This window comes from Somniosus microcephalus, chromosome 16, assembly GCF_052327205.1.
Source record: "Somniosus microcephalus isolate GS21.2 chromosome 16, FLI_Smic_1.0, whole genome shotgun sequence".
NCBI lineage: Eukaryota > Metazoa > Chordata > Chondrichthyes > Squaliformes > Somniosidae > Somniosus > Somniosus microcephalus.
In genome coordinates this window covers 36,439,078-36,462,007 of record NC_141002.1, presented here as the reverse complement: position 1 = coordinate 36,462,007, position 22,930 = coordinate 36,439,078, and the positions used below count along the sequence as shown (strand labels likewise).

Here is a 22,930-nt window from a genome sequence, read left to right as displayed (position 1 = left end):
GGGGAGGGAGAGGGGGGGGAGGGAGAGGGGGGGGAGGGAGAGGGGGGGACGGAGAGGGGGGGAGGGAGAGGGGGGGAGGGAGAGGGGGGGAGGGAGAGGGGGGGAGGGAGAGGGGAGAGGGAGGAGGGGGGGAGAGGAGGGGGAGGGGGAGGGGGGAGGAGAGTGGAGGGGGAGGGGGAGCAGAGGAGAGGGGAGGGGGGTGGAGGGGAGGGGGACGGGAGGGGAGGGGGAGGGGGAGGAGAGGGGAGGGGGAGGAGAGGGGAGGGGGAGGAGAGGGGGAGGGGGAGGAGAGGGGAGGGGGAGGAGAGGGGAGGGGGCGGAGAGGGGAGGGGGAGGGAGAGGGGAGGGGGAGGAGAGGGGAGGGAGAGGGGAGGGGGAGGAGAGGGGAGGGGAGGGGAGGGGGAGGAGAGGGGGAGGGGGAGGAGAGGGAGGGGGAGGAGAGGGGAGGGGGCGGAGAGGGGAGGGAGGGGGAGGGGGAGAGGGGAGGGGAGGGGAAGGGGAGAGGAGGGGGAGGGGAGAGGGGAGGGAGGGGGAGAGGGGAGGGGAGGGGGAGAGGGGAGGGGAGGGGAGAGGGGAGGGGAGGGGGAGAGGGGAGGGGAGGGGGAGAGGGGAGGGGAGGGGAGAGGGGAGGGAGGGGGAGAGGGAGGGGAGGGGGAGAGGGGAGGGGAGGGGGAGAGGGGGAGGGGAGGGGGAGAGGAGAGGGGAGGGGGAGAGGAGAGGGGGGAAGGGGAGAGGAGAGGAGAGGGGAGGGGAGAGGGAGAGGGGAGGGGAGGGGAGGGGAGAGGGGGAGGGGAGGGGAGGGGGGAGGGGAGGGGAGGGAGGGGAGGGGAGGGGAGGAGGGAGGGAGAGGGGAGGGGAGAGGGGAGGGGAGAGGGGAGGGGAGGGGGGAGGGGAGGGAGAGGGAGGGGGAGGGGAGGGGAGAGGGGAGGGGAGGGGGAGGGGAGAGGGGAGGGGGAGGGGGGAGGGAGAGGGAGGGGAGGGGAGGGGAGGGGAGGGGAAGGGAGGGGGAGGGAAGGGGAGGGAAGGGGAGAGGGGGGAGGGGAGAGGGGGGAGGGGAGAGGGGGGAGGGGGAGAGGGGGGAGGGGAGAGGGGAGGGGAGGGGAGAGGGAGGGGAGGGGAGAGGGGGGAGGGGAAGGGGAGGGGAGAGGGGGGAGGGGAAGGGGAGGGGGGGGAGGAGGGGGGGAGGGGGAGCGGGGAGGGGGGGAGCGGGGAGGGGGGAGAGGGGGGGAGAGGGGGGGGAGAGGGTGGGGGAGAGAGGGGGGAAGGGGGGGGAGAGGGGGGGAAGGGGGGAGGAGAAGGGGAAGGGGGGGAGAGAAGGGGGAAGGGGGGGAGAGAGGGGAAGGGGGGGAGAGTGGAGGGGAGGGAGGGGAGGGAGAGGGGAGGGGAGGGGGAGGGGGAGAGGGAGGGGGGAGAGGGAGGGGGGGAGAGGGGAGGGGGGGAGAGGGGAGGGGAGGGGGGGGAGAGGGGAGAGGGGGGGAGAGGGGAGGGGGGGAGAGGGGAGAGGGGGGGAGACGGGGAGGGGGAGGAGAGGGGGGAGAGGGAGGGAGAGGGGGGAGAGGGAGGGAGAGGGGGGAGAGGGAGGGAGGGGGAGAGGGGGGGAGAGGGAGGGGAGGGGGGAGAGGGGGGAGAGGGGGGAGAGGGAGGGAGGGGGGGAGGGAGAGGGGGGGAGGGAGAGGGGGGAGGGAGAGGGAGAGGGGAGAGGGAGGAGGGGGGGAGAGGGAGGGGGAGGGGGAGGGGGAGGGGAGAGGGGGAGGGGGAGGGGGGAGGAGAGTGGAGGGGAGGGGGAGGAGAGGAGAGGGGAGGGGGTGGAGGGGAGAGGGGAGGGAGGGGAGGGGGGAGGGGGAGGAGAGGGGAGGGGGAGGAGAGGGGAGGGGGCGGAGAGGGGAGGGGGCGGGAGAGGGGAGGGGGAGGAGAGGGGAGGGGGAGGGAGGAGGGAGAGGGGAGGGGGAGGGGAGGAGAGGGGAGGGGGAGGGGGAGGAGAGGGGAGGGGAGGGGGAGGAGAGGGGAGGGGAGGGGAGGAGAGGGGAGGGGGAGGAGAGGGGAGGGGGCGGAGGGGAGGGGAGGGGGAGAGGGGAGGGGAGGGGGAGAGGGGAGGGGAGGGGGAGAGGAGAGGAGAGGGGAGGGGAGAGGGGAGAGGGGAGGGAGGGGAGAGGAGAGGGGAGAGGGGAGAGGGGAGAGGGGGAGGGAGAGGGGAGAGGAGAGGGGAGGGGAGAGGGGAGGGGAGAGGGGGGAGAGGGAGGTGGAGGGGGGAGGGGAGGGGGGGAGGGGAGGGGAGGGGGGAGGGGAGGGGAGAGGGGAGAGGGGAGGGGAGAGGGGAGGGGAGGGAGAGGGAGGGGAGGGAGGGGGGAGAGGGGAGGGGAGGAGGGGAGAGGGGAGGGGAGAGGGGAGAGGGGAGGGGAGGGGAGAGGGGAGAGGGGGAGAGGGGAGGGGGAGGGAGGGGGGAGGGAGGAGGGGGAGAGGGGAGGGGAGGGGGGAGGGGAGGGGAGAGGGGGGGAGGGGAGGGGGAGGGGGGAGGGGAGGGGGAGGGGGAGGGGAGAGGGGAGGGGAGGGGGAGAGGGGGAGGGGAGGGGAGAGGGGAGGGGGGAGAGGGGGAGGGAGGGGAGGGAGGGGGGAGGGAGGGGGGAGGGGAGGGGGGGAGGGAGGGGAGGGGAGAGGGGGAGGGGAGGGGAGGGGGGAGGGGAGGGGAGGGGAGAGGGGGAGGGAGAGGGGAGGGGAGAGGGGGGAGGGGAGGGGAGGGGAGAGGGGGGAGGGGAGGGGAGGGGAGAGGGGGGAGGGAGAGGGAGGAGAGGGGAGGAGAGGGGAGGAGAGGGGAGGGGAGAGGGAGAGGGGAGGGGAGAGGGGGGAGGGGAGGGAGATGGGGGAGGAGAGGGGAGGGGAGGAGGGAGGAGGGGAGGGGGGAGGGGAGGGGAGGAGAGGGGCGAGGAGGGGAGAGGGGAGAGGGGAGAGGGGGGGAGGGAGAGGGGAGAGGGGAGGGGAGGGGAGAGGGAGAGGAGGGGGAGGGGGGAGAGGGAGGGGAGGGGAGAGGGAGGGGAGAGGGGAGGGGAGGGGAGGGGGGAGGGGGGAGGGGAGGGGGGAGGGAGGGGAGAGGGGAGAGGAGAGGGGAGAGGGGAGGGGAGGGGAGGGGAGAGGGAGAGGGGAGGGAGAGGAGAGGGGAGGAGAGGGGGAGGAGAGGGGGAGGGGAGAGGGAGAGGGGAGGAGAGGAGAGGGAGGGGAGGGGAGGGGAGGGGGGAGAGGGAGGGGAGGGGAGAGGGAGGGGAGGGGAGAGGGGAGGGGGAGAGGAGAGGGGAGGGTAGAGGGGGAGGGGAGAGGAGGGGGGAGAGGAGGGGGGAGAGGAGGGGGGGAGAGGAGGGGGGAGAGGAGGGGGGAGGGGGGGGGAGGGGAGGGGGAGGGGGGAGAGGGGAGGGGGAGAGGGGAGAGGGGAGAGGGGGAGAGGGGGGGAGGGGGAGAGGGGAGGGGAGGGGAGAGGGGGAGAGAGGGGGGAGGGAGAGGGGAGAGGGGAGGAGAGGGGAGAGGGGAGAGGGGAGAGGGGAGAGGGGAGAGGGGAGGGGGGGAGGGGAGAGGGGGGGAGGGGGAGAGGGGAGAGGGGGGGAGGGGGAGGGGGGGAGGGGAGAGGGGGGGAGGGGAGAGGGGAGGGGGAGGAGAGGGGAGGAGAGGAGAGGAGAGGAGAGGGGAGGAGAGGAGAGGGGAGGAGAGGGGAGGAGAGGGGAGGGGAGGGGAGGGGAGGAGAGGAGAGGGGAGGGGAGGGGGAGAGGGGAGGGGAGAGGGGAGTGGAGGGGAGAGGGGAGAGGGGAGCGGAGAGGGGAGGGGAGGGGAGAGGAGAGGGGAGGGGAGAGGAGAGGGGAGGGGAGAGGGGAGGGGAGAGGAGAGGAGGGGGGAGGAGAGGAGGGGGGAGGGGAGGGGGGAGGGGAGTGGAGGGGAGGGGGGGAGGGGAGGGGAGGGGAGGGGAGGAGGGGGCAGGGGGAGGGGGGAGGTGAGAGGGGGAGGGAGGGAGGCGGGGGGAGGGGGGGAGGGAGGGGGGGAGGGAGGGGGAGAGGGGGGAGGGAGGGGGGAGGGAGGGGGGAAGGGGGGGGGGAAGGGAGGGGGGAGAAAGGGGGGGGGAAGGGGGGGGAGGGAAGGGGGAAGGGGGGGAGAGAAGGGGGAAGGGGGGGGAGAGGGGAGGGGAGGGAGGGGGGGAGAGGGGAGGGGAGGGAGGGGGGGAGAGGGGAGGGGAGGGGGGAGGGAGGGGGGGGAGAGGGGAGGGGAGGGGGGGAGGGGGGGAGAGGGGAGGGGAGGGGGGAGGGGGGGGAGGGAGGGGGGGGGAGGGAGGGGGGGAGGGAGGGAGGGGGGGGAGGGAGGGGGGGAGGGAGGGGGGGAAGGAGGGGGGGAGGGAGGAGGGGAGGGAGGGGGGGAGGGAGGAGGGGAGGGAGGGGGGGAGGAGGGGGGAGGGAGGGGGGGAGGGAGGGGAGGGGAGGGGCAGGGGAGAGTGGGGGGGGAGAGCGGGGGGGGAGAGGGAGGGAGGAGGGGGGGGAGGAGGGGGGGGGGAGGAGGGGGGGAGGAGGGGGGGAGGAGGGGGGGAGAGGGAGGGAGGGGGGAGAGAGGGGGGGAGGGGGGAAGGGGGGGAGGAGGGGGGGAAGAGGGTGGGGGAGAGAGGGGGGGGAAGGGGGGGAGGGAAGGGGTAAGGGGGGAGAGAAGGGGGAAGGGGGGGAGAGAAGGGGGAAGGGGGGCGAGAGGGGAGGGGAGGGAGGGGGGGAGAGGGGAGGGGGAGGGGAGGGGGGAGGAGAGGGGAGGGGGGAGAGGGGAGAGGGGAGGGGGGGGAGAGGGAGAGGGGAGATGGGAGGGGGGGAGAGGGGAGGGGGGGGAGGAGAGGGGAGGGGAGGGGAGAGGGGGGGAGGAGAGGAGAGGAGAAGGGGAGAGGGGGGAGAGGGGGGGGAGAGGGAGGGAGAGGGAGGGAGAGGGGGGAGAGAGGGGGGAGAGGAGGGAGGGAGGGAGGGGGGGAGGGAGGGGGGGGGAGGGAGAGGGGGGGGAGGGAGAGGGGGGGAGGGAGAGGGGGGGAGGGAGGGGGGGAGGGAGAGGAGGGAGAGGGGGGGAGGGAGGGGGGGAGGGAGAGGGGGGAGGGAGAGGGGGGGAGGGAGAGGGGGGGAGGGAGAGAGGGGGGGAGAGGGAGAGGGGAGAGGGAGGAGGGGGGGGAGGAGAGGGGGAGGGGGAGGGGGGAGGAGAGTGGAGGGGGAGGGCGAGCAGAGGAGAGGGGAGGGGAGGGGGTGGAGGGGAGGGGGACGGGGAGGGGAGGGGGACGGGAGGGGAGGGGGAGGAGAGGGGAGGGGGAGGAGAGGGGGAGGAGAGGGGAGGGGGAGGAGAGGGGAGGAGAGGGGAGGGGAGGGGAGGGGAGGGGAGGGGGAGGAGAGGGGAGGGGGAGGAGAGGGGAGGGGAGGGGGAGGAGAGGGGAGGGGAGGGGGAGGGGAGGGGAGGGGAGGGGAGGGGGAGGAGAGGGGAGGGGAGGGGGAGGGGAGGGGAGGGGAGGGGAGGGGCGGAAAGGGGAGGGGAGGGGGCGGAGAGGGGAGGGGAGGGGGCGGAGAGGGGAGGGGAGGGGGGCGGAGAGGGGAGGGGAGGGGGCGGAGAGGGGAGGGGGAGGAGAGAGGGGGAGGAGAGGGGAGGGGGGAGGGGAGGGGGGAGGGGAGGGGAGGGGGGAGGGGAGGGGAGGGGGGAGGGGAGAGGAGGGGGGAGGGAGGAGGGGGGAGGGAGGGGGGGAGGGAGAGGAGGGAGAGGGGGGGAGGGAGGGGGGGAGGGAGAGGGGGGGAGGGAGAGGGGGGGAGGGAGAGGGGGGAGGAGAGGGGGGGGAGAGGGAGAGGGGAGAGGGAGGAGGGGGGGAGAGGAGGGGGAGGGGGAGGGGGGAGGAGAGTGGAGGGGAGGGCGAGCAGAGGAGAGGGGAGGGGAGGGGGTGGAGGGGAGGGGGTGGAGGGGAGGGGGACGGGAGGGGAGGGGGACGGGAGGGGAGGGGGAGGAGAGGGGAGGGGGAGGAGAGGGGAGGGGGAGGAGAGGGGAGGGGAGGGGAGGGAGGGGAGGAGAGGGGAGGGGGAGGAGAGGGGAGGGGAGGGGGAGGAGAGGGGAGGGGAGGGGGAGGGGAGGGGAGGGGAGGGGGAGGAGAGGGGAGGGGAGGGGGAGGGGAGGGGAGGGGGAGGGGAGGGGGCGGAAAGGGGAGGGGAGGGGGCGGAGAGGGGAGGGGAGGGGGCGGAGAGGGGAGGGGAGGGGGCGGAGAGGGGAGGGGGAGGAGAGGGGGAGGAGAGGGGAGGGGGGAGGGGAGGGGGGAGGGGAGGGGAGGGGGGAGGGGAGGGGAGGGGGGAGGGGAGGGGAGAGGGGAGGGGAGGGGAGGGGGGAGGGGAGAGGAGGGGGGGAGGGAGGAGGGGGGGAGGAGGAGGGGGGAGGAGGAGGGGGGAGGGGGAGGGGGGAGGGGGAGGGGGGAGGGGAAGGGAGAGGGGAGAGGGGAGAGGGAGAGGGGAGGGGAGAGGGGAGAGGGGAGGGGAGAGGGGAGAGGGGAGGGGAGAGGGGAGGGGAGAGGGGAGGGGAGGGGAGAGGGAGGGGAGGGGGAGAGGGGAGAGGGGAGGGGGAGGGAGAGGGGAGGGGGGGAGGGGGGGGGAGGGGAGAGGGGAGGGGAGGGGAGGGGAGAGGGGAGAGGGGAGGGGGAGGGGAGAGGGAGAGGGGAGGGGGAGGGAGGGGGGAGGGGAGGGGGTAGGGAAGGGGGAGGGAAGGGGGGAGGGGAGAGGGAGAGGGGAGGGGAGAGTGGAGGGGAGAGGGAGAGAGGAGGGGAGAGGGGAGGGGAGAGGGGAGGGGAGAGGGGAGGGGAGGGGAGAGGGGAGGGGAGGGGAGAGGGGAGGGGAGAGTGGAGGGGAGAGGGAGAGAGGGAGGGGAGAGGGGAGGGGAGAGGGGAGGGGAGAGGGGAGGGGAGAGGGGAGGGGAGGGGAGAGGGGAGGGGAGAGGGGAGGGGAGGGGAGAGGGGAGGGGAGAGGGGGGGAGACGGGGGAGGGGGGGAGGCGGGGGGAGGGGGGGAGAGGGAGGGAGAGGGGGGGAGGGAGAGAGGGAGAGAGGGGGGGAGGGGAGGGGAGGGGGGTGGAGGGGAGGGGGACGGGAGGGGAGGGGGAGGAGAGGGGAGGGGGAGGAGGGGGGAGGGGGAGGAGAGGGGAGGGGAGGGGAGGGGGAGGAGAGGGGAGGGGGAGGAGAGGGGAGGGGAGGGGGAGGAGAGGGGAGGGGAGGGGGAGGAGAGGGGAGGGGGAGGAGAGGGGAGGGGGCGGAGAGGGGAGGGGAGGGGCGGAGAGGGGAGGGGAGAGGGGAGGGGAGAGGGGAGGGGGCGGAGAGGGGAGGGGGAGGGGAGAGGGAGAGGGGAGGGGAGAGTGGAGGGAGAGGGAGGAGAGGAGGGGAGAGGGGAGGGGAGAGGGGAGGGGAGAGGGGAGGGGAGAGGGGAGGGGAGGGGAGAGGGGAGGGGAGAGGGGAGGGAGGGGAGAGGGGAGGGGAGAGGGGGGGAGACGGGGGAGGGGGGGAGGCGGGGGAGGGGGGGAGAGGGAGGGAGAGGGGGGGAGGGAGAGAGGGAGAGAGGGGGGGAGGGGAGGGGAGGGGGGTGGAGGGGAGGGGGACGGGAGGGGAGGGGGAGGAGAGGGGAGGGGAGGAGGGGGGAGGGGGAGGAGAGGGGAGGGGAGGGGAGGGGGAGGAGAGGGGAGGGGGAGGAGAGGGGAGGGGAGGGGGAGGAGAGGGGAGGGGAGGGGGAGGAGAGGGGAGGGGGAGGAGAGGGGAGGGGGCGGAGAGGGGAGGGGAGGGGGCGGAGAGGGGAGGGGAGAGGGGAGGGGAGAGGGGAGGGGGCGGAGAGGGGAGGGGGAGGGGGAGGGGAAGGAGAGGGGGAGGAGAGGGGGGAAGGAGAGGGGGAGGAGAGGGGGGAGGGGAGGGGAGGGGAGAGGGGAGGGGAGAGGGGAGGGGAGAGGGGAGGGGAGGGGAGGGGAGAGGGGAGGGGAGGGGAGGGGGAGGGGAGAGGAGGGAGGAGGGAGAGGAGGGGGGAGGGAGAGGAGGGGGGAGGGAGAGGAGGGGGGAGGGAGAGGAGGGGGGAGGGGGAGGAGGGGGGGGAGGGAGGAGGGGGGGGAGGAGGGGGGAGAGGGGAGAGGGGAGAGGGGAGAGGGGAGGGGGGAGGGGAGAGGGGAGGGGAGAGGGGAGGGGAGAGGGGAGGGGAGAGGGGAGGGGAGAGGGGAGGGGAGAGGGGGGGGGGAGAGGGGGGGGGGAGAGGGGGGGGAGGGGAGAGGGTGGGAGGGGAGAGGGGGGGAGAGGCGGGAGGGGAGGGGGGAGGGGAGGGGACGGGGGGAGGGGAGAGGGGAGGGGAGAGGGGAGGGGAGAGGGGAGGGGAGAGGGGAGAGGGGAGGGGAGGGGAGAGGGGAGGGGAGGGGAGAGGGGAGGGGAGGGGAGAGGGGAGGGGGTAGGGAAGGGGGAGGGGGAGGGGGGAGGGGAGGGGGCAGGGGAGGGGGCAGGGGAGGGGGGGAGGGAGAGGGGAGGGGAGGGGAGGGGGAGGGGAGGGGAGAGGGAGAGAGGAGGGGAGAGGGGGAGGGGAGAGGGGGGGAGACGGGAGAGGGGGGGAGACGGGGGAGGGGGGGAGACGGGGGAGGGGGGGAGGCGGGGGAGGGGTGGAGAGGGAGGGGGGGGAGGGAGAGAGGGGGGAGGGAGAGAGGGGAGAGGGGGGGAGGGAGAGGGGGGGAGGGAGGGGGGGGAGGGAGATGGGGGGGAGGAGAGGGGGGGAGGGAGAGGGGGGTGGAGGGGGGGAGGGAGAGGGGGTGGAGGGGGGGAGGGAGAGGGGGGGAAGGAGAGGGGGGAGGGGGAGGGAGAGGGGGGGAGGGGGAGAGGGAGAGGGGGAGGAGAGTGGAGGGGAGGGGGAGCAGAGGAGAGGGGAGGGGGAGGAGAGGGGAGGAGAGGGGAGGGGAGGGGGAGGAGAGGGGAGGGGGCGGAGAGGGAGGGGGAGGAGAGGGGAGGGGGAGGAGAGGAGAGGGGAGGGGAGGGGGAGGAGAGGGAGGGGAGGGGGAGGAGAGGCGAGGGGAGGGGGAGGAGGCGGAGAGGGGAGGGGGCGGAGAGGGGAGGGGAGGGGGCGGAGAGGGGAGGGGAGGGGGCGGAGAGGGGAGGGGAGGGGAGAGGGGAGGGGAGGGGGGAGGGGGAGGAGAGGGGGAGGAGAGGAGAGGAGAGGGGAGGGGAGAGGGGGGGAGGGAGAGAGGGAGAGGGGGGGGAGGGAGGAGGGGGGGAAGGAGGGGGGAAGGAGGGGGGGGAGGGAGAGGGGGGGAGGGAGAGGGGGTGGAGGGGGGGAGGGAGAGGGGGGGAGGGAGAGGGGGGGAGGGAGAGGGGGAGGGGGAGAGGGGATAGGGAGAGGGGGAGGAGAGTGGAGGGGAGGGGGAGCAGAGGAGAGGGGAGGGGTGGAGGGGAGGGGGAGGAGAGGGGAGGGGGCGGAAATGGGAGGGGGAGGAGAGGGGAGGGGGAGGAGAGGAGAGGGGAGGGGGAGGGGGAGGAGAGGGGAGGGGGCGGAGAGGGGAGGGGGCGGAGAGGGGAGGGGAGGGGGCGGAGAGGGGAGGGGAGGGGGAGAGGGGGAGGGGGGAGGAGGGAGGGAGGAGAGGGGAGGGGAGGGGAGAGGGGAGGGGAGGGGGGAGGGGAGGGGAGGGGGGAGGGGAGGGGAGGAGAGAGGGGAGGGGGGAGGGGAGGGGGGAGGGGAGGGGGGAGGGGAGGGGAGGGGGGAGGGGAGAGGGGAGAGGGGAGAGGGGAGGGGAGAGGAGAGGGGGAGGGGAGGGGAGAGGGGAGTGGGGAGGGGAGGGGAGGGGGGAGGGGGGAGGGAGGGGAGGGGGGAGGGGGGAGGTGAGGGGGGAGGGGGGAGGGGAGGGGGAGGGGAGGGGGAGGGGGAGGGGGGAGGGGAGGGGGGGGGGAGGGGAGGGGGGAGGGGAGGGGAGGGGGGAGGGGGAGGGGGAGGGGAGAGGGGAGTGGGGAGTGGAGGGGAGAGGGGAGAGGAGAGGAGAGGGGAGGGGAGAGGGAGGGGAGGGGAGAGGGGAGGGGAGGGAGGAGAGGGGGGAGGAGGAGGGGGGGAGGAGAGGGGGGGGGCGGAGAGGGGAGGAGGGGGAGGGGAGGGGGAGGGGAGGGGGAGGAGAGGGGAGGGGGAGGGGAGGGGAGGAGAGGGGAGGGGGCGGGAGGGGAGGGGGCGGAGAGGGGAGGGGGCGGAGAGGGGGAGAGGGGAGGAGAGGGGGAGGAGAGGAGAGGAGAGGAGAGGGGAGGGGAGAGGGGAGGGGAGAGGGGAGGGAGAGGGGGAGAGGGGAGGGGAGGGGGGAGGGGAGGGGAGGGGAGGGGAGGGGAGGGGGAGGGGGAGGGGGAGGGGAGGGGGGAGGGGGAGGGGAGGGGGGAGGGGGAGGGGAGGGGGGGGAGGGGGAGGGGAGGGGAGAGGGGAGGGGAGGAGAGAGGGGGGAGGAGGGGGGGGGAGGAGAGGGGGGGGAGGAGAGGGGGGGGAGGGGAGGGGGAGGAGGGGAGGGGGGAGGGGAGGGGAGGGGGAGGGGAGGGGGGGGAGGGGAGGGGAGGGGGGAGGGGAGGGGAGGGCAGGGGAGAGGGGAGGGGGAGAGGACAGGGGAGGGGGGGGAGGGGAGGGGGGGGAAGGGGAGGGGGGAGGGGGGAGGGGAGGGCAGGGGACAGGGGAGGGGGGGAGGGGAGGGGGGAGGGGAGGGGAGGTGGGAGGGGAGGGGAGAGGGGAGAGGGGAGGGGAGAGGGGAGGAGAGGGGAGGGGAGAGGGGAGAGGGGAGAGGGGAGGGGAGGGGAGAGGAGGGGAGGGGAGGAGGGGAGGGGAGGGGGGAGGGGAGAGGGGAGGGGGAGGGGGGAGGGGAGGGGAGAGGGAGAGGGGAGAGGGGAGGGGAGGGGAGGGGAGGGGGGAGAGGGGGGGGGAGAGGGGAGGGGAGGGGAGAGGGGAGGGGAGAGGGGAGAGGGGAGGGGAGGGGAGGGGAGAGGGGAGGGGGGAAGGGAGGGGAGGGGGAGAGGAGGGGGGAGGGGAGGAGAGGGGAGGGAGGGGGAGGGGAGGAGAGGGGGGGGAGGAGAGGGGGGGAGGAGAGGGGGGGGAGGAGAGGGGGGGGAGGAGAGGGGGGGGGAGGAGAGGGGGGGGGAGGAGAGGGGGGGGGAGGAGAGGGGGGGGGAGGAGAGGGGGGGGGGAGGAGAGGGGGGGGGAGGAGAGGGGGGGGGAGGAGAGGGGGGGGAGGAGAGGGGGGGGAGGAGAGGGGGGGGGAGGAGAGGGGGGGGAGGAGAGGGGGGGGAGGAGGGGGGGGAGGAGAGGGGGGGAGGAGAGGGGGGGAGGAGAGGGGGGGAGGAGAGGGGGGGGAGGGGAGGGGGGGAGTGGAGGGGGGGAGGGGGAGGGGGGGAGGGGAGGGGGGAGGGGGGAGGAGAGGGGGGGAGGAGAAGGAGGGGAGGAGAAGGGGGGGAGGAGAAGGGGGGAGGAGAGGGGGGGAGGAGGAGAGGGGGGGAGGAGGAGAGGGGGGGGAGGAGGAGAGGGGGGGGAGGAGAGGGGGGGAGGAAGGGGGGGGAGGAGAGGGGGGGAGGAGGGGGGGGGAGGAGAGGGGGGGAGGAGAGGGGGGGGGAGGAGAGGGGGGGAGGAGGAGAGGGGGGAGGAGGAGAGGGGGGGGAGGAGGAGAGGGGGGGGAGGAGAGGGGGGGAGGAGGGGGGGGGAGGAGAGGGGGGGAGGAGGGGGGGGGAGGAGAGGGGGGGAGGAGAGGGGGGGGGAGGAGAGGAGGGGGGAGGAGAGGAGGGGGGAGGAGAGGGGGGGGCGGAGAGGGGAGGGGGAGGAGAGGGGAGGGGGAGGAGAGGGGAGGGGTAGGAGAGGGGAGGGGAGGGGGCGGAGAGGGGAGGGGGCGGAGAGGGGAGGGGAGGGGAGGGGGAGAGGGAGAGGGGAGGGGAGGGTAGAGGAGAGGGGGGAGGGGAGAGGGGAGAGGGGAGAGGGGAGAGGGGAGAGGAGGGGGGGAGGGGAGGGGGGAGGGGGGGAGGGAGAGGGGAGGGGAGGGGAGGGGAGGGGAGAGGAGAGGGGAGGGGGGAGGGGAGGGAGAGGGGAGGGGGAGCGGAGAGGGGAGGGGGGAGGGGAGGGGAGGGGGAGGGGAGAGGGGAGAGGGGAGGGGAGAGGGGAGGGGGGAGGGGAGAGGGGAGAGGGAGAGGGGAGAGAGGGGAGGGGGAGGGGAGAGGGGAGGGTAGAGGGGAGTGGGGGAGGGGAGGGGGAGAGGAGGGGGGAGGGGAGGGGCTAGAGGAGGAGGGAGGGGAGGGGAGAGGGGAGGGGTGAGAGGGGAGGGGAGGAGAGGGGAGTGGGAGAGGGAGGAGAGGAGAGGAGAGGGGAGAGGGGAGAGGGGAGAGGGGAGAGGGGAGAGGGGGGGGGAGGGGAGGGGAGTGGAGGGGAGGGAGAGGGGAGGGGGAGGGGAGAGGGGAGAGGAGAGGGGAGGGGAGGGGAGAGGGGAGGGGAGAGGGGAGGGGAGAGGGAGAGGGGAGGGGAGAGGGAGAGGGGAGGGGGAGGGGAGGGAGAGGGGAGGGGAGGGGAGGGGAGAGGGGAGGGGAGAGGGGAGGGGAGGGGGGAGAGAGGGCGAGGGGAGAGGAGGAGAGGGGGAGGGGGAGGAGAGGGGGGGGGAGGAGAGGGGGGGGAGGAGAGGGGGGGGGAGGAGAGGGGGGGGAGGAGAGGGGGGGGGAGGAGAGGGGGGGGAGGAGAGGGGAGGGGAGGAGAGGGGAGAGGGGGAGGGGGAGGAGAGGGGAGGGAGGGGGAGGGGGAGGAGAGGGGGGGTGGAGGAGAGGGGGCTGGAGGAGAGGGGGGGGAGTAGAGGGGGGAGTAGAGGGGGGGGGAGGAGAGGGGGGGAGGAGAGGGGGGGGAGGAGAGGGGGGGGAGGAGAGGGGGGGGAGGAGAGGGGGGGGAGGAGAGGGGGGGAGGAGGGGAGGGGAGGGGGGGAGGAGAGGGGGGGGAGGAGAAGGAGGGGGAGGAGAAGGGGGGGAGGAGAAGGGGGAGGAGGAGAGGGGGGGGAGGAGAGGGGGGGGAGGAGAGGGGGGGGAGGAGAGGGGGGGGGAGGAGAGGGGGGGGAGGAGAGGGGGGGGAGGAGAGGGGGGGGAGGGGAAGGGGGGGGGGAGGGGAAGGGGGGGGAGGGAGGGGGGGGAGGAGAGGGGGGGGAGGAGGGGGGGAGGAGAGGGGGGGGGAGGAGAGGGGGGGAGGAGAGGGGGGGAGGAGCGGGGGGGGAGGAGGAGGGGGGGGAGGGAGAGGGGGGGGAAGGGAGAGGGGGGGGAAGGGAGAGGGGGGGAAGGGAGAGGGGGGGAGGGAGAGGGGGGGAGGGAGAGGGGGGGAGGGAGAGGGGGGGAGGGAGAGGGGGGGAGGGAGGGGGGGGGAGGGAGAGGGGGGGAGGGAGAGGGGGGGGGAGGGAGAGGCGGGGGAGGGAGGGGGGGGGAGGAGAGGGGGGGGAGGGGGGGGGGAGAGGGGAGGAGAGGGGGGAGGAGGGGGGGAAGGAGGGGGGAGGAGAGGAGGGAGGGGAGGGGAGAGGAGGGAGGGGTGGGAGAGGAGGGGGAGGGGAGGGGGAGGAGGGAGGGAGCGAGGGGAGGGAGGAGCGAGGGGAGTGAGGAGCGAGGGGAGTGAGGAGCGAGGGGAGGAGGGAGGAGAGGGAGGGGGGAGGGAGGAGGGATGGGGAGGGAGGGAGGAGGGATGGGCAGGGGAGGAGGAGGGATGGGGAGGGAGGAGGGGATGGGGAGGGAGGGAGGAGGGATGGGGAGGGAGGGAGGGAGGGAGGGGGGGAGGGAGGGAGGGGGGGAGGGAGGGAGAGGGAGGAAGGGAGGGGGAGGGAGGAAGGGAGGGGGAGGGAGGAAGGGAGGGGGAGGGAGGAAGGGAGGGGGAGGAGGAAGGGAAGGGAGGAGGAGGGGGGGAGGAAGGGGGGGAGGAAGGGGGAGAGGGGGAGGGAGGGGGGGAGGGAGGGGGGAGGGAGGGAGGGAGGGAGGAGGGAGGGGTGAGGGAGGGGTGAGGGAGGGAGGGAGGGGGGAGGGAGGGAGGGAGGGGGGAAGGGAGGGAGAGGGGGAGGAAGGGACGGAGAGGGGAGGGAGGGAGAGGGAAGGGAGGGGGAGGGAAGGAGGGGAGGGGAAGGGGGAAGGGAGGGGGGGTTGGGAAGGGAGAGGGGGGGTTGGGAAGGGAGGGGGGGAGGGAAGGAGGGGGGAGGGAAGGAGGGGAGGGGGAGGGAGGGAAAGGAGGGAAGGGAGGGGGGGAGGGAAGGGAGGGGGAGGGAGGGAAGGGAGGGAAGGGAGGGGGAGGGAGGGAAGGGGAGGGGGACGGAAGGGAGGGGGAGGGGGACGGAAGGGAGGGGGAGGGGGACGGAAGGGAGGGGGAGGGGGACGGAGGGGAGGGGAGGGACGGAAGGGAGGGGGAGGGAGGAAGGGAGGGGAGAGGGAGTGAGGGGAGGGGCAGGGAGGGAAGGGAGGGGGGGAGGGAGTTGAGTGGAGCGGTGAGGGAGGGAAGGGAGGGGAGGGAGGGAAGGGAGGGGGAGGGAAGGGAGGCGGAGGGAGGGAAGGGAGGGGGAGGGAGGGAGGGAAGGGGGGGGAGGAGGGAAGGGAGGGGGAGGGAGGGAAGGGAGGGTCGGAGGGCTGGGGAGTGCGGGGGGAGGGAGGGCAGGGAGGCGGGGATGGGGAGATGGGGGAGGGGGAATGGGGGGAAGTGGGGAGCGGGAGGGAGTGGGGAGCGGGAGGGAGGGGGGGGAGTGGGGAGCGGGAGGGAGGGGGGAGTGGGGAGCGGGAGGGAGGGGGGAGTGGGGAGCGGGAGGGAGGGGGGAGTGGGGAGCGGGAGGGAGGGGGGAGTGGGGAGCGGGAGGGAGGGGGGAGTGGGGAGCGGGAGGGAGGGGGGAGTGGGGAGCGGGAGGGAGGGGGGAGTGGGGAGCGGGAGGGAGGGGGGAGTGGGGAGCGGGAGGGAGGGGGGAGTGGGGAGCGGGAGGGAGGGGGGAGCGGGGGGGAGTGGGGAGCGGGAGGGAGGGGGGAGTGGGGAGCGGGAGGGAGGGGGGAGTGGGGAGCGGGAGGGAGGGGGGAGTGGGGAGCGGGAGGGAGGGCGGAGTGGGGAGCGGGAGGGAGGGCGGTTAGTGGGGAGCGGGAGGGAGGGCGGAGTGGGGAGCGGGAGGGAGGGGGGCGGGAGGGAGGGGGGAGTGGGGGGGCGGGAGGGAGGGGGGAGTGGGGGGGCGGGGGGGGAGTGGGGGGGCGGGAGGGAGGGGGGAGTGGGGGGGTGGGCGGGAGGGAGGGGGGGAGTGGGGGGGCGGGAGGCAGGGGGGAGTGGGGGGCGGGAGGGAGGGGGGAGTGGGGGGGCGGGCGGGAGGGAGGGGGGGCGGGAGCGGGGGGAGCGGGAGGGAGGGGGAGTGGGGGGGCGGGAGGGAGGGGGGAGTGGGGGGGGCGGGGCGGGAGGGAGGGGGGGCGGGAGCGGGGGGCGGGGGGAGCGGGAGGGAGGGGGAGTGGGGGGGCGGGAGGGAGGGGGAGTGGGGGGGGCGGGAGGGAGGGGGAGCGGGGGGGGCGGGAGGGAGGGGGAGCGGGGGGGGCGGGTGGGAGGGGGAGCGGGGGGGCGGGAGGGAGGGGGAGTGGGGGGGCGGGAGGGAGGGGGAGTGGGGGGGCGGGAGGGAGGGGGAGTGGGGGGGGGCGGGAGGGAGGGGGAGCGGGGGGGGCGGGAGGGAGGGGGAGCGGGGGGGCGGGAGGGAGGGGGAGCGGGGGGGCGGGAGGGAGGGGGAGCGGGGGGGCGGGAGGGAGGGGGAGTGGGGGGGCGGGAGGGAGGGGGAGTGGGGGGGCGGGAGGGAGGGGGGGAGTGGAGGGTGGGAGGGAGGAAGGGAGGGGGGAGAGAGGGAGGGGGGAGGGAGGGGGGAGGGAGAGAGGGAGGGAAGGGGCAGGGCGGCACAGGGTTCTCTCAGTTTTGATTTAGCCCAGGGTTGTTTTTTTTGTTGAAATACAAAACATGTTCTCCTAGAATTTGACGAACGTTGTTATAGAGTAGGGCATTCAAAATTCAGAACCTAATGCTTAATGCAAATTTATTCTTGTATTTTTTATATAAACACTTACTTCAATGAGGTTCTTAGCTTTGAATACATCAGCTATTTCATATACTAAGAGATCGTCTTTAGTTCTGCTGATTCCATCAATGTGCACATGCTGAACAATCACCTGAAATGGGAAAGAGAGATGATTCAAACATGATCAATGCTTCAACCTTCAAATGCTTCTGAATTAAAAATAAGAATGTATTAATCAAACTTAAAAAAAGCTATTTTCCTTTCCTTGATCTTGAGTTTAATTTCTTCCAGCAGAAGCCCCAACATGACCTATTCTACAACCATAAATTATTTTACTGGGCCTGGGGAGAAAAAATAATGACCATGGATTGTTGAGCAAGGAGTCCAATCAAACACTGTTGATCAATTTCAGGAGTTCAATAATGCATTGAAGCAGTCAAATTGGAAACAAATTTGGTGCAGCAATGAAATTCCATCCCTTAGTGGTTTTAACGTGCATTGTTTATAGTATTTCTAGATGTTCCAGTAACACCACCCAGTACTGCATCAAATTAAATTATTGTGCCAGCAGATAACCTAATTTGGACAGTTTAGGTCCTTTCTGTTGTTTGATCAACAACAACTTGTATTTATATAGCGCCTTTAAAGTAGTAAAAAGTCCCAAGGTGCCTCACAGGAGCGTTATAAAACAGAACAGGAGTGTCTTAAATGAGAAAAGAGAGGCGGAGAGGTTTAGGGAGGGAATTCCAGAGCTTAGGGACTTGGCAGCTGAAGACACAGCCACCAATGGTTGAGCGATTTAAATCAGCGATGCTCAAAAGTCCATAATTACAGGAGTACAGATATCTTGAAGGGTTGTGGTGCTGGAGGAGAATACAGAGATAGGGAGGGGCGAGGCCATGGAGGGATTTGAAAACAAAGATGAGAATTTTAACATTGAGGTACTGCTTAACAGGGAGCCAATGTAGAGCACAAGGGTGATGGGGGAGCGGGATTTGGTGAGAGTTAGGACACAGGCAGCAGTTTTGGATGACCTCAAGTTTATGGAGGATAGAATGTGGGAGACCTACCAGGAGTGCGTTGGAATAGTCAAGTCCAGAGATAACGAAGGCATGGACGAGGGTTTCAGCAGCAGATAAGCTGAGGCGGCGGCGGTGGGGGGAAGTCGAACGATGTTCCGGAGATGGAAATAAGCGGTCTTACTGATGGAGTGGATATGTGGTTGGAAACTCATCTCGGGGTTAAATACGACACCAAGGTTGCGAACAGTCTGGTTCAGCCTCAGACAGTTACCAGGGAGAGGGGTGGAGTCAGTGGCTAGGGAACAGAGTTTGTATCGGGGAACAAAAACAATGGCTTCGGTTTTCCCAATATTTAGTTGGAGGAAATTTCTGTTCATCCAGCAGTCTGACAATTTAGAGACAGTGGAGGGGTCGAGAGAGGTTGTGGTGAGGTAGAGCTGGGTGTCATCAACATACATGTGGAAACTGATGCTGTGTTTTCAGATGATGTTGCCGAGGGGCAGCATGTAGATAAGAAATGGGGGTGGGGGGGTAGATCCTTGGAGGGGGACACCAGAGGTAACAGTGTGGTAGTGGGATGAGAAGCCATTGCAGGTGATTCTCTGTCTACGATTAGATAGATAAGAATGGATACAGGCGAGTGCAGACCCACCCAGCTGGACGACGGTGGGAAGGTGTTGGAGATGGATGGAGTGGTCAACCATGTCAAATGCTGCGGACAGGTTGAGGAGGACGAGGAGGGATAGTTTACCTTTGTCACAGTCACATAGGATGTCACTTGTGACTTTGATGAGAGCCGTTTCGGTACTGTGGCAGGGGTGGAAACTTGATTGGAGGGATTCAAACATGAGGTTCCGGGAAAGATGCACACAGATTTGGGAGGTGACAACACATTCAAGGACTTGAGAGGAAAGGTGACGGGGCAGTAGTTTACCAGGACGGAGGGGGTCAAGGGTTGTTTTTTTGAGGAGAGGGGTGATGACGGCAGATTTGAAGGAGAGGGGGACAGTACCTGCGGAGAGAGAACCGTTAACCATGTCAGCTAACATGGGAGCCAGGAAGGGAAGTTGGGAAAACGACTTCCCTTCCTGGCTCCCAGTTTACCAGGCCGACACCCAGCTCTACCTCACCACCACCTCTCACGACTCCTCCGCTGTCTCTAAATTGTCAACTGGCTAGAGGTGACAGCAGGGGTGGAGGCAGCCTGCTGAACACACACACACGCTTCCCTATTGCTGTGTTGAAACAAAGGAAATTCAGCTTCACATTTAGATGTTAAAATACGCAGAGTTTCAGGAAGTATGAGAAGGATGACAAGATATGATGAAGGCCCTTGTACAGATTACTAAAAGAATAGAAGTCTGAGAGCGATTACAAGGCAGTAGGGTGATCAAGAATTTCAGATAAAGTTTTAAAACACAAGAGGTAAACAAAAGCAATTTCTTCCATTTTAAGTCCATTCTTAGATTTTCACAACAGAACAAATACTGTATCACTGCTGAGAAATTCCATATCCAACCATATATTTGTGTGTTGCTAAACACCATCTACCTGCATACAACCTGGGAAAGAGCAACAGTACTGGCTGCAGACTGATGGACCTGGCAGTAACAAAACATCTTAAGTTTGAGTTAAAAATCTTATGCTAGAGAAATACGCTTTAAAGGGAGCTTCTGACAGTGCATTTAAAACTTACACCAAGTGTCAATTCTCAGTTTTTCGTCAAATAATTTTACTTTCCAATAATAATTTTAAAAAGCATGATTTTTAGAGGTACATAGTTCTGCATACTTTAAACATTACAATTACAGTATATGTAAATGCAAAAGTTATGGCACTTATGCACATCAGTCAAGTACATCAACTGATAGGAAGTGAACATGAGAATGAGGAGGGAGCTAGTCCAATAAGGGGATTTAGAATAAAAGGAAAAATCTGCAAACACTGGAAATCTGAAATAAATTGAAAAGGCTGGAAGTACACAGCAGGTCAGTCAGCATCTGTAAAGAAAGAGAGAAGTTATGACATTTCAAGTGTATAGCCCATCACCAGAAAGGCATTCGAAAATCTGGTGAGGTCATGGGCAACAACAGAAAAAGAAATCTCTATTAAAAACCAAAAAACTCAAAATAATTCCTTTGCAGTGTTACTGCCTTGATCCACAGACAAGTCTACAAAACACTCAACAAGCATTAACTCGAAGCAGCAATAAAAACAGAATCTGCAACACATTCAAAATCTCCTTTAAAATGAAGCAGTAAACACAAAGGTTAATAAACTAGCTTGTATAGTCTATTATTTTAGAATTTAACTAGCAAGATCTAAATGAATGTTTAATCTTTTTGCAATGGTTTTCAGACTCACAGCTTATACACTGGGCTCCACTTTCACAACTCGGATCACATCATGATTTGTGGGATTTGCTCACTGCCTCACTCCTCAGTCTGCAGTTCACAACAGTTGATATCACCAGGTGAGGGAAATCACAGGCAAAATCTCCCATCCCATCATCACAACAGGTGCCTTTAAAAAAAAGTTAAATAAATAGTCTCTCACCCCTTTATTTTCTAGAACCTCTTGTTTGGTTTCAGGTTCCACCTCAACTGTTTCTGCTTCATCCACTGGAGGCGATAAATTCTGCCCAGTCACTGGGAGGGGTTCCAAGCTCTGAAAGATTTTGTGTGGTTTTATTTTATTGTATTTGCAAATGCACATATTTACTGGATAAAATAACAGCATAAAATGGCAAACTCAAATGGATCCAGCCCAGTTCTTAGAATCTTCAATGACTACACATTTTGGTTCTTCCCTCTTGGCCTGCGCTGCTCACATTTGGATTCGTATATCAATGAACAAGATTAATTGGCATGATGGGTCCCAGGCCCAAAACAGTTCTCCATATTCTGAAAGTGTCTGGAAAGACAGCAGCACACTGCTCTAGAAAAAATCAGCCAGGAAGAGTGGCAATGGATCAACCAGCAGTTATGTTTTAAGTTACAAGATTTTATAAATATAAAGGGAGCGAGGTTTGAAGGTATGATCAATTATTATGCAAATATAGTAAGAGTTTTCCAACTTTTCGCTGGGTTGCCCAGAGAAGGTGCCGGCCTGAGATCAGACAACTCCCTGAAAGAAGGGTAAACTATACATAAAAAAGGCAGACAAGATGAGTCTTGCATGAAAAAAAAGCAATTAAACAGCACACATTTTAGTTAGTTACATCTTTTTTGGGTGGGTAGCAACAAAAATAATAAAACATTTATTTTAGATTCAAAACATAGATTTTATCCAAAGCTACAACAAAACCAGTCAATTTATTTAAACTTTTTAGTTGGGAAAAGCAACATGGTTACACCCCAGGGGAGCAGGATAAACCTCAAGAGTCATGTTCAGGTCACTCATGTCTCCTGGAAGAGAGTTCACAGCAGCATTGGCAGAAGCCTGTAGGAGGCCCACCTGCTTTTTGTTCATGTGTGATGCATGATCTGGGGAGACCAGAGGGACAAAAAGCAGGGGTTGTCAGACCTGTGTGCTAACTATGTACTTGTTTCTACACATGATGATTCTGTCTCTATGAAATAAATTCTTCATTGAAGCAAAATAATGAGTAACAGAGATAAAAACTACACCCCACAACTCATCACGTAGTCTTTCATTAACTTCCAATTCGTACACAAGTTATATGTCAGATAACTTATTTGAGCACCTTTATTATTTTTTTCAGGGATCGGTTTTAATATGATAAATCACAGTATTTGTCCTTTTTCTGCTTTCTGGACTCATTGACCAATTCCCAATCTTGCAGTTGACCTGTTCCCAGGTCTCTGCAACAGAACTTTGATCTGGGATCTAGGGAAATGTGAGCCTGCTCCACTGACCTGGCTGCAACTCACTGTGGCATCACAACGGAGATCAAGAACTCAGTGACACCTGTTTCCCCCTCAGTCCAGAGTAACATTTATTAGATCACATTTGAAGCTACAGTGAGAGAGTGTAGCTGGCCACATCAACAGATTATTCATTTTTAAAATATCCTTTATCCATGCAGAACAATTTGTCTACTCTAATAGATATTACAATCTAGAGATAGCAATGAATTCCAAGATTTTTTTTGCCAATTGTCTCTCCTTTTCCCCGAGGAAGAATTCCTCCAGTCCCTGTGTACAGAATGTTACAGCACAGAAATAGGCCACTTAGCGTATCAAATCTGCACCAGTATTTTCCCTTCACAATGCCAACATTCCTGCCCATTCCACAATGTTCTCCCAGTCATGACAATGTAAATACTTTCATGAAGGCTACTCTGATCAGTATTTCTAGTGAAATCATAAGCAAGTTCTTTATGAACACTTTTACTAGAAATACCAACCAGAGGAAATCTTCATCAGTCAGCTTCAGTCTGGTAGCATTCCTGCCTCTGTCAGAAGATCATGGGCTCAAATCCAACTTCAGGGCTTGAGCACAAGACATGTCCCACGGCCCTATCCGAAGAAAAGTGGGGTGCTCTCCTAGTATCCTATGTGAGGTTAGCCACTTTGGTAGGAAGAATAGAAAATCAAAATATTATTTAAATAGAGACACTACAGAATGCTGCGGTACAGAGGGATCTGGGTGTCCTCGTACATGAAACATAAAAAGTTAGCATGCAGGTACAGCAAGTAATTAGGAAGACAAATGGAATGTTGGCCTTTATCGCAAGGGGTATGGAGTATAAAAGTAGGGAAGTCTTGCTACAACTGTACAGGGTATTGGTGAGACCACACCTAGTGTACTGCATATAGTTTTGGTCTCCTTTTTTAAAGGAGGGATATACTTGCATTGGAGGCAGCTCAGATATGGTCCACTAGATTGATTCTTGGGAAGAAAGAGTTGTCTAATGAAGAAAGATTGAGCAGGTTGGGCCTATATTCATTGGAGTTTAGAAGAATGAGAGGTGATCTTATTGAAACATATAGGATTCTGAGGGGATGTTTACCCTTGTGGGGGAATCTAGAACTAGGGGGCATAGTTTCAAAATAAGGGGTCGCCCATTTAAGACGGAGATGAGGAAGAATTTCTTCTCTCAGAGGGTCGTGAATCTGTGGAATTCTCTACCCCAGACAGCTGTGGAGGCTGGGTCATTGAATATATTCAAGGCTGAGATAGACAGATTTTTGAACTACAGGGGAGTCAAGGGTTATGGGGAACAGGCAGAAAAGTAGAGTTGAGGCCAAGGTCAGATCAGCCATGATCTTATTGAACGGCTCGAGGAGCCGAATGGCCTACTCCTATTTCTTATATTCTTATCCTGGCCAACATTCATCCCTCAAACAGATTAACTGATCATTTATCTTATTAGCTGTCTGTAGGACCTTGCTACGCATGTATAAATTGGCTACTACATTTACCAAGATAACAACAGTGATTACACTTCAAAAACAATTAATTGCCTGTCAAGTACTTAGGGGCATCCCGAGGACCCAAAAAGAATTTAATTCCCCTTCACCTTCAATGGCTCCACTATCGTAGAGGTCCCCCCCACCCATCAACATCTTCGGGGTTAACACTGACCAGAATTTTAACTGGACCAACTACATTGTTAGTAAACAGCACGGCTATGAGCAGGGCTGAGGCAGGGTATTCTGTGACAGGCGGCTCACCTCTCAACCCCTCAAAGCATCTATAGGGCTCAAGTCAGGAGGGTGATGGCATACGCTCACCACACGTCTGGATGGGTGCAGCCGCAACAACACTCAAGAAGCTCAACATTATCCACATCACAGCAGTTTGCTTGATCGCTGTCCCTGCCACTGGACTCAAGAGCCACCCCCTCCACCACTGGCACACTCTGGCTGCATGCAGTATGTACAATCTACAGGAGGCATTGCAACAACTTATCAAAATTTCTTCAACAACATCGCCCTTCCTTTCAATCTTCAACCG

General features: G+C 66.2%; 1 protein-coding gene across 1 annotated transcript in view; it reads right to left on the bottom strand.

The window, feature by feature from the left end:
• Positions 1 to 22,930, bottom strand: part of LOC147106070 (sorting and assembly machinery component 50 homolog B) — a 44,785-nt gene that overhangs the window by 20,933 nt on the left and 922 nt on the right. The window contains exons 2-3 of the mRNA XM_086008809.1: positions 19,565 to 19,675; positions 16,036 to 16,137 (exon numbers count right to left, since the gene is read on the bottom strand). Of these exons, the coding sequence (XP_085864935.1) occupies positions 16,036 to 16,137; positions 19,565 to 19,675 (213 nt within the window). The remainder of the gene's footprint in view (positions 1 to 16,035; positions 16,138 to 19,564; positions 19,676 to 22,930) is intronic.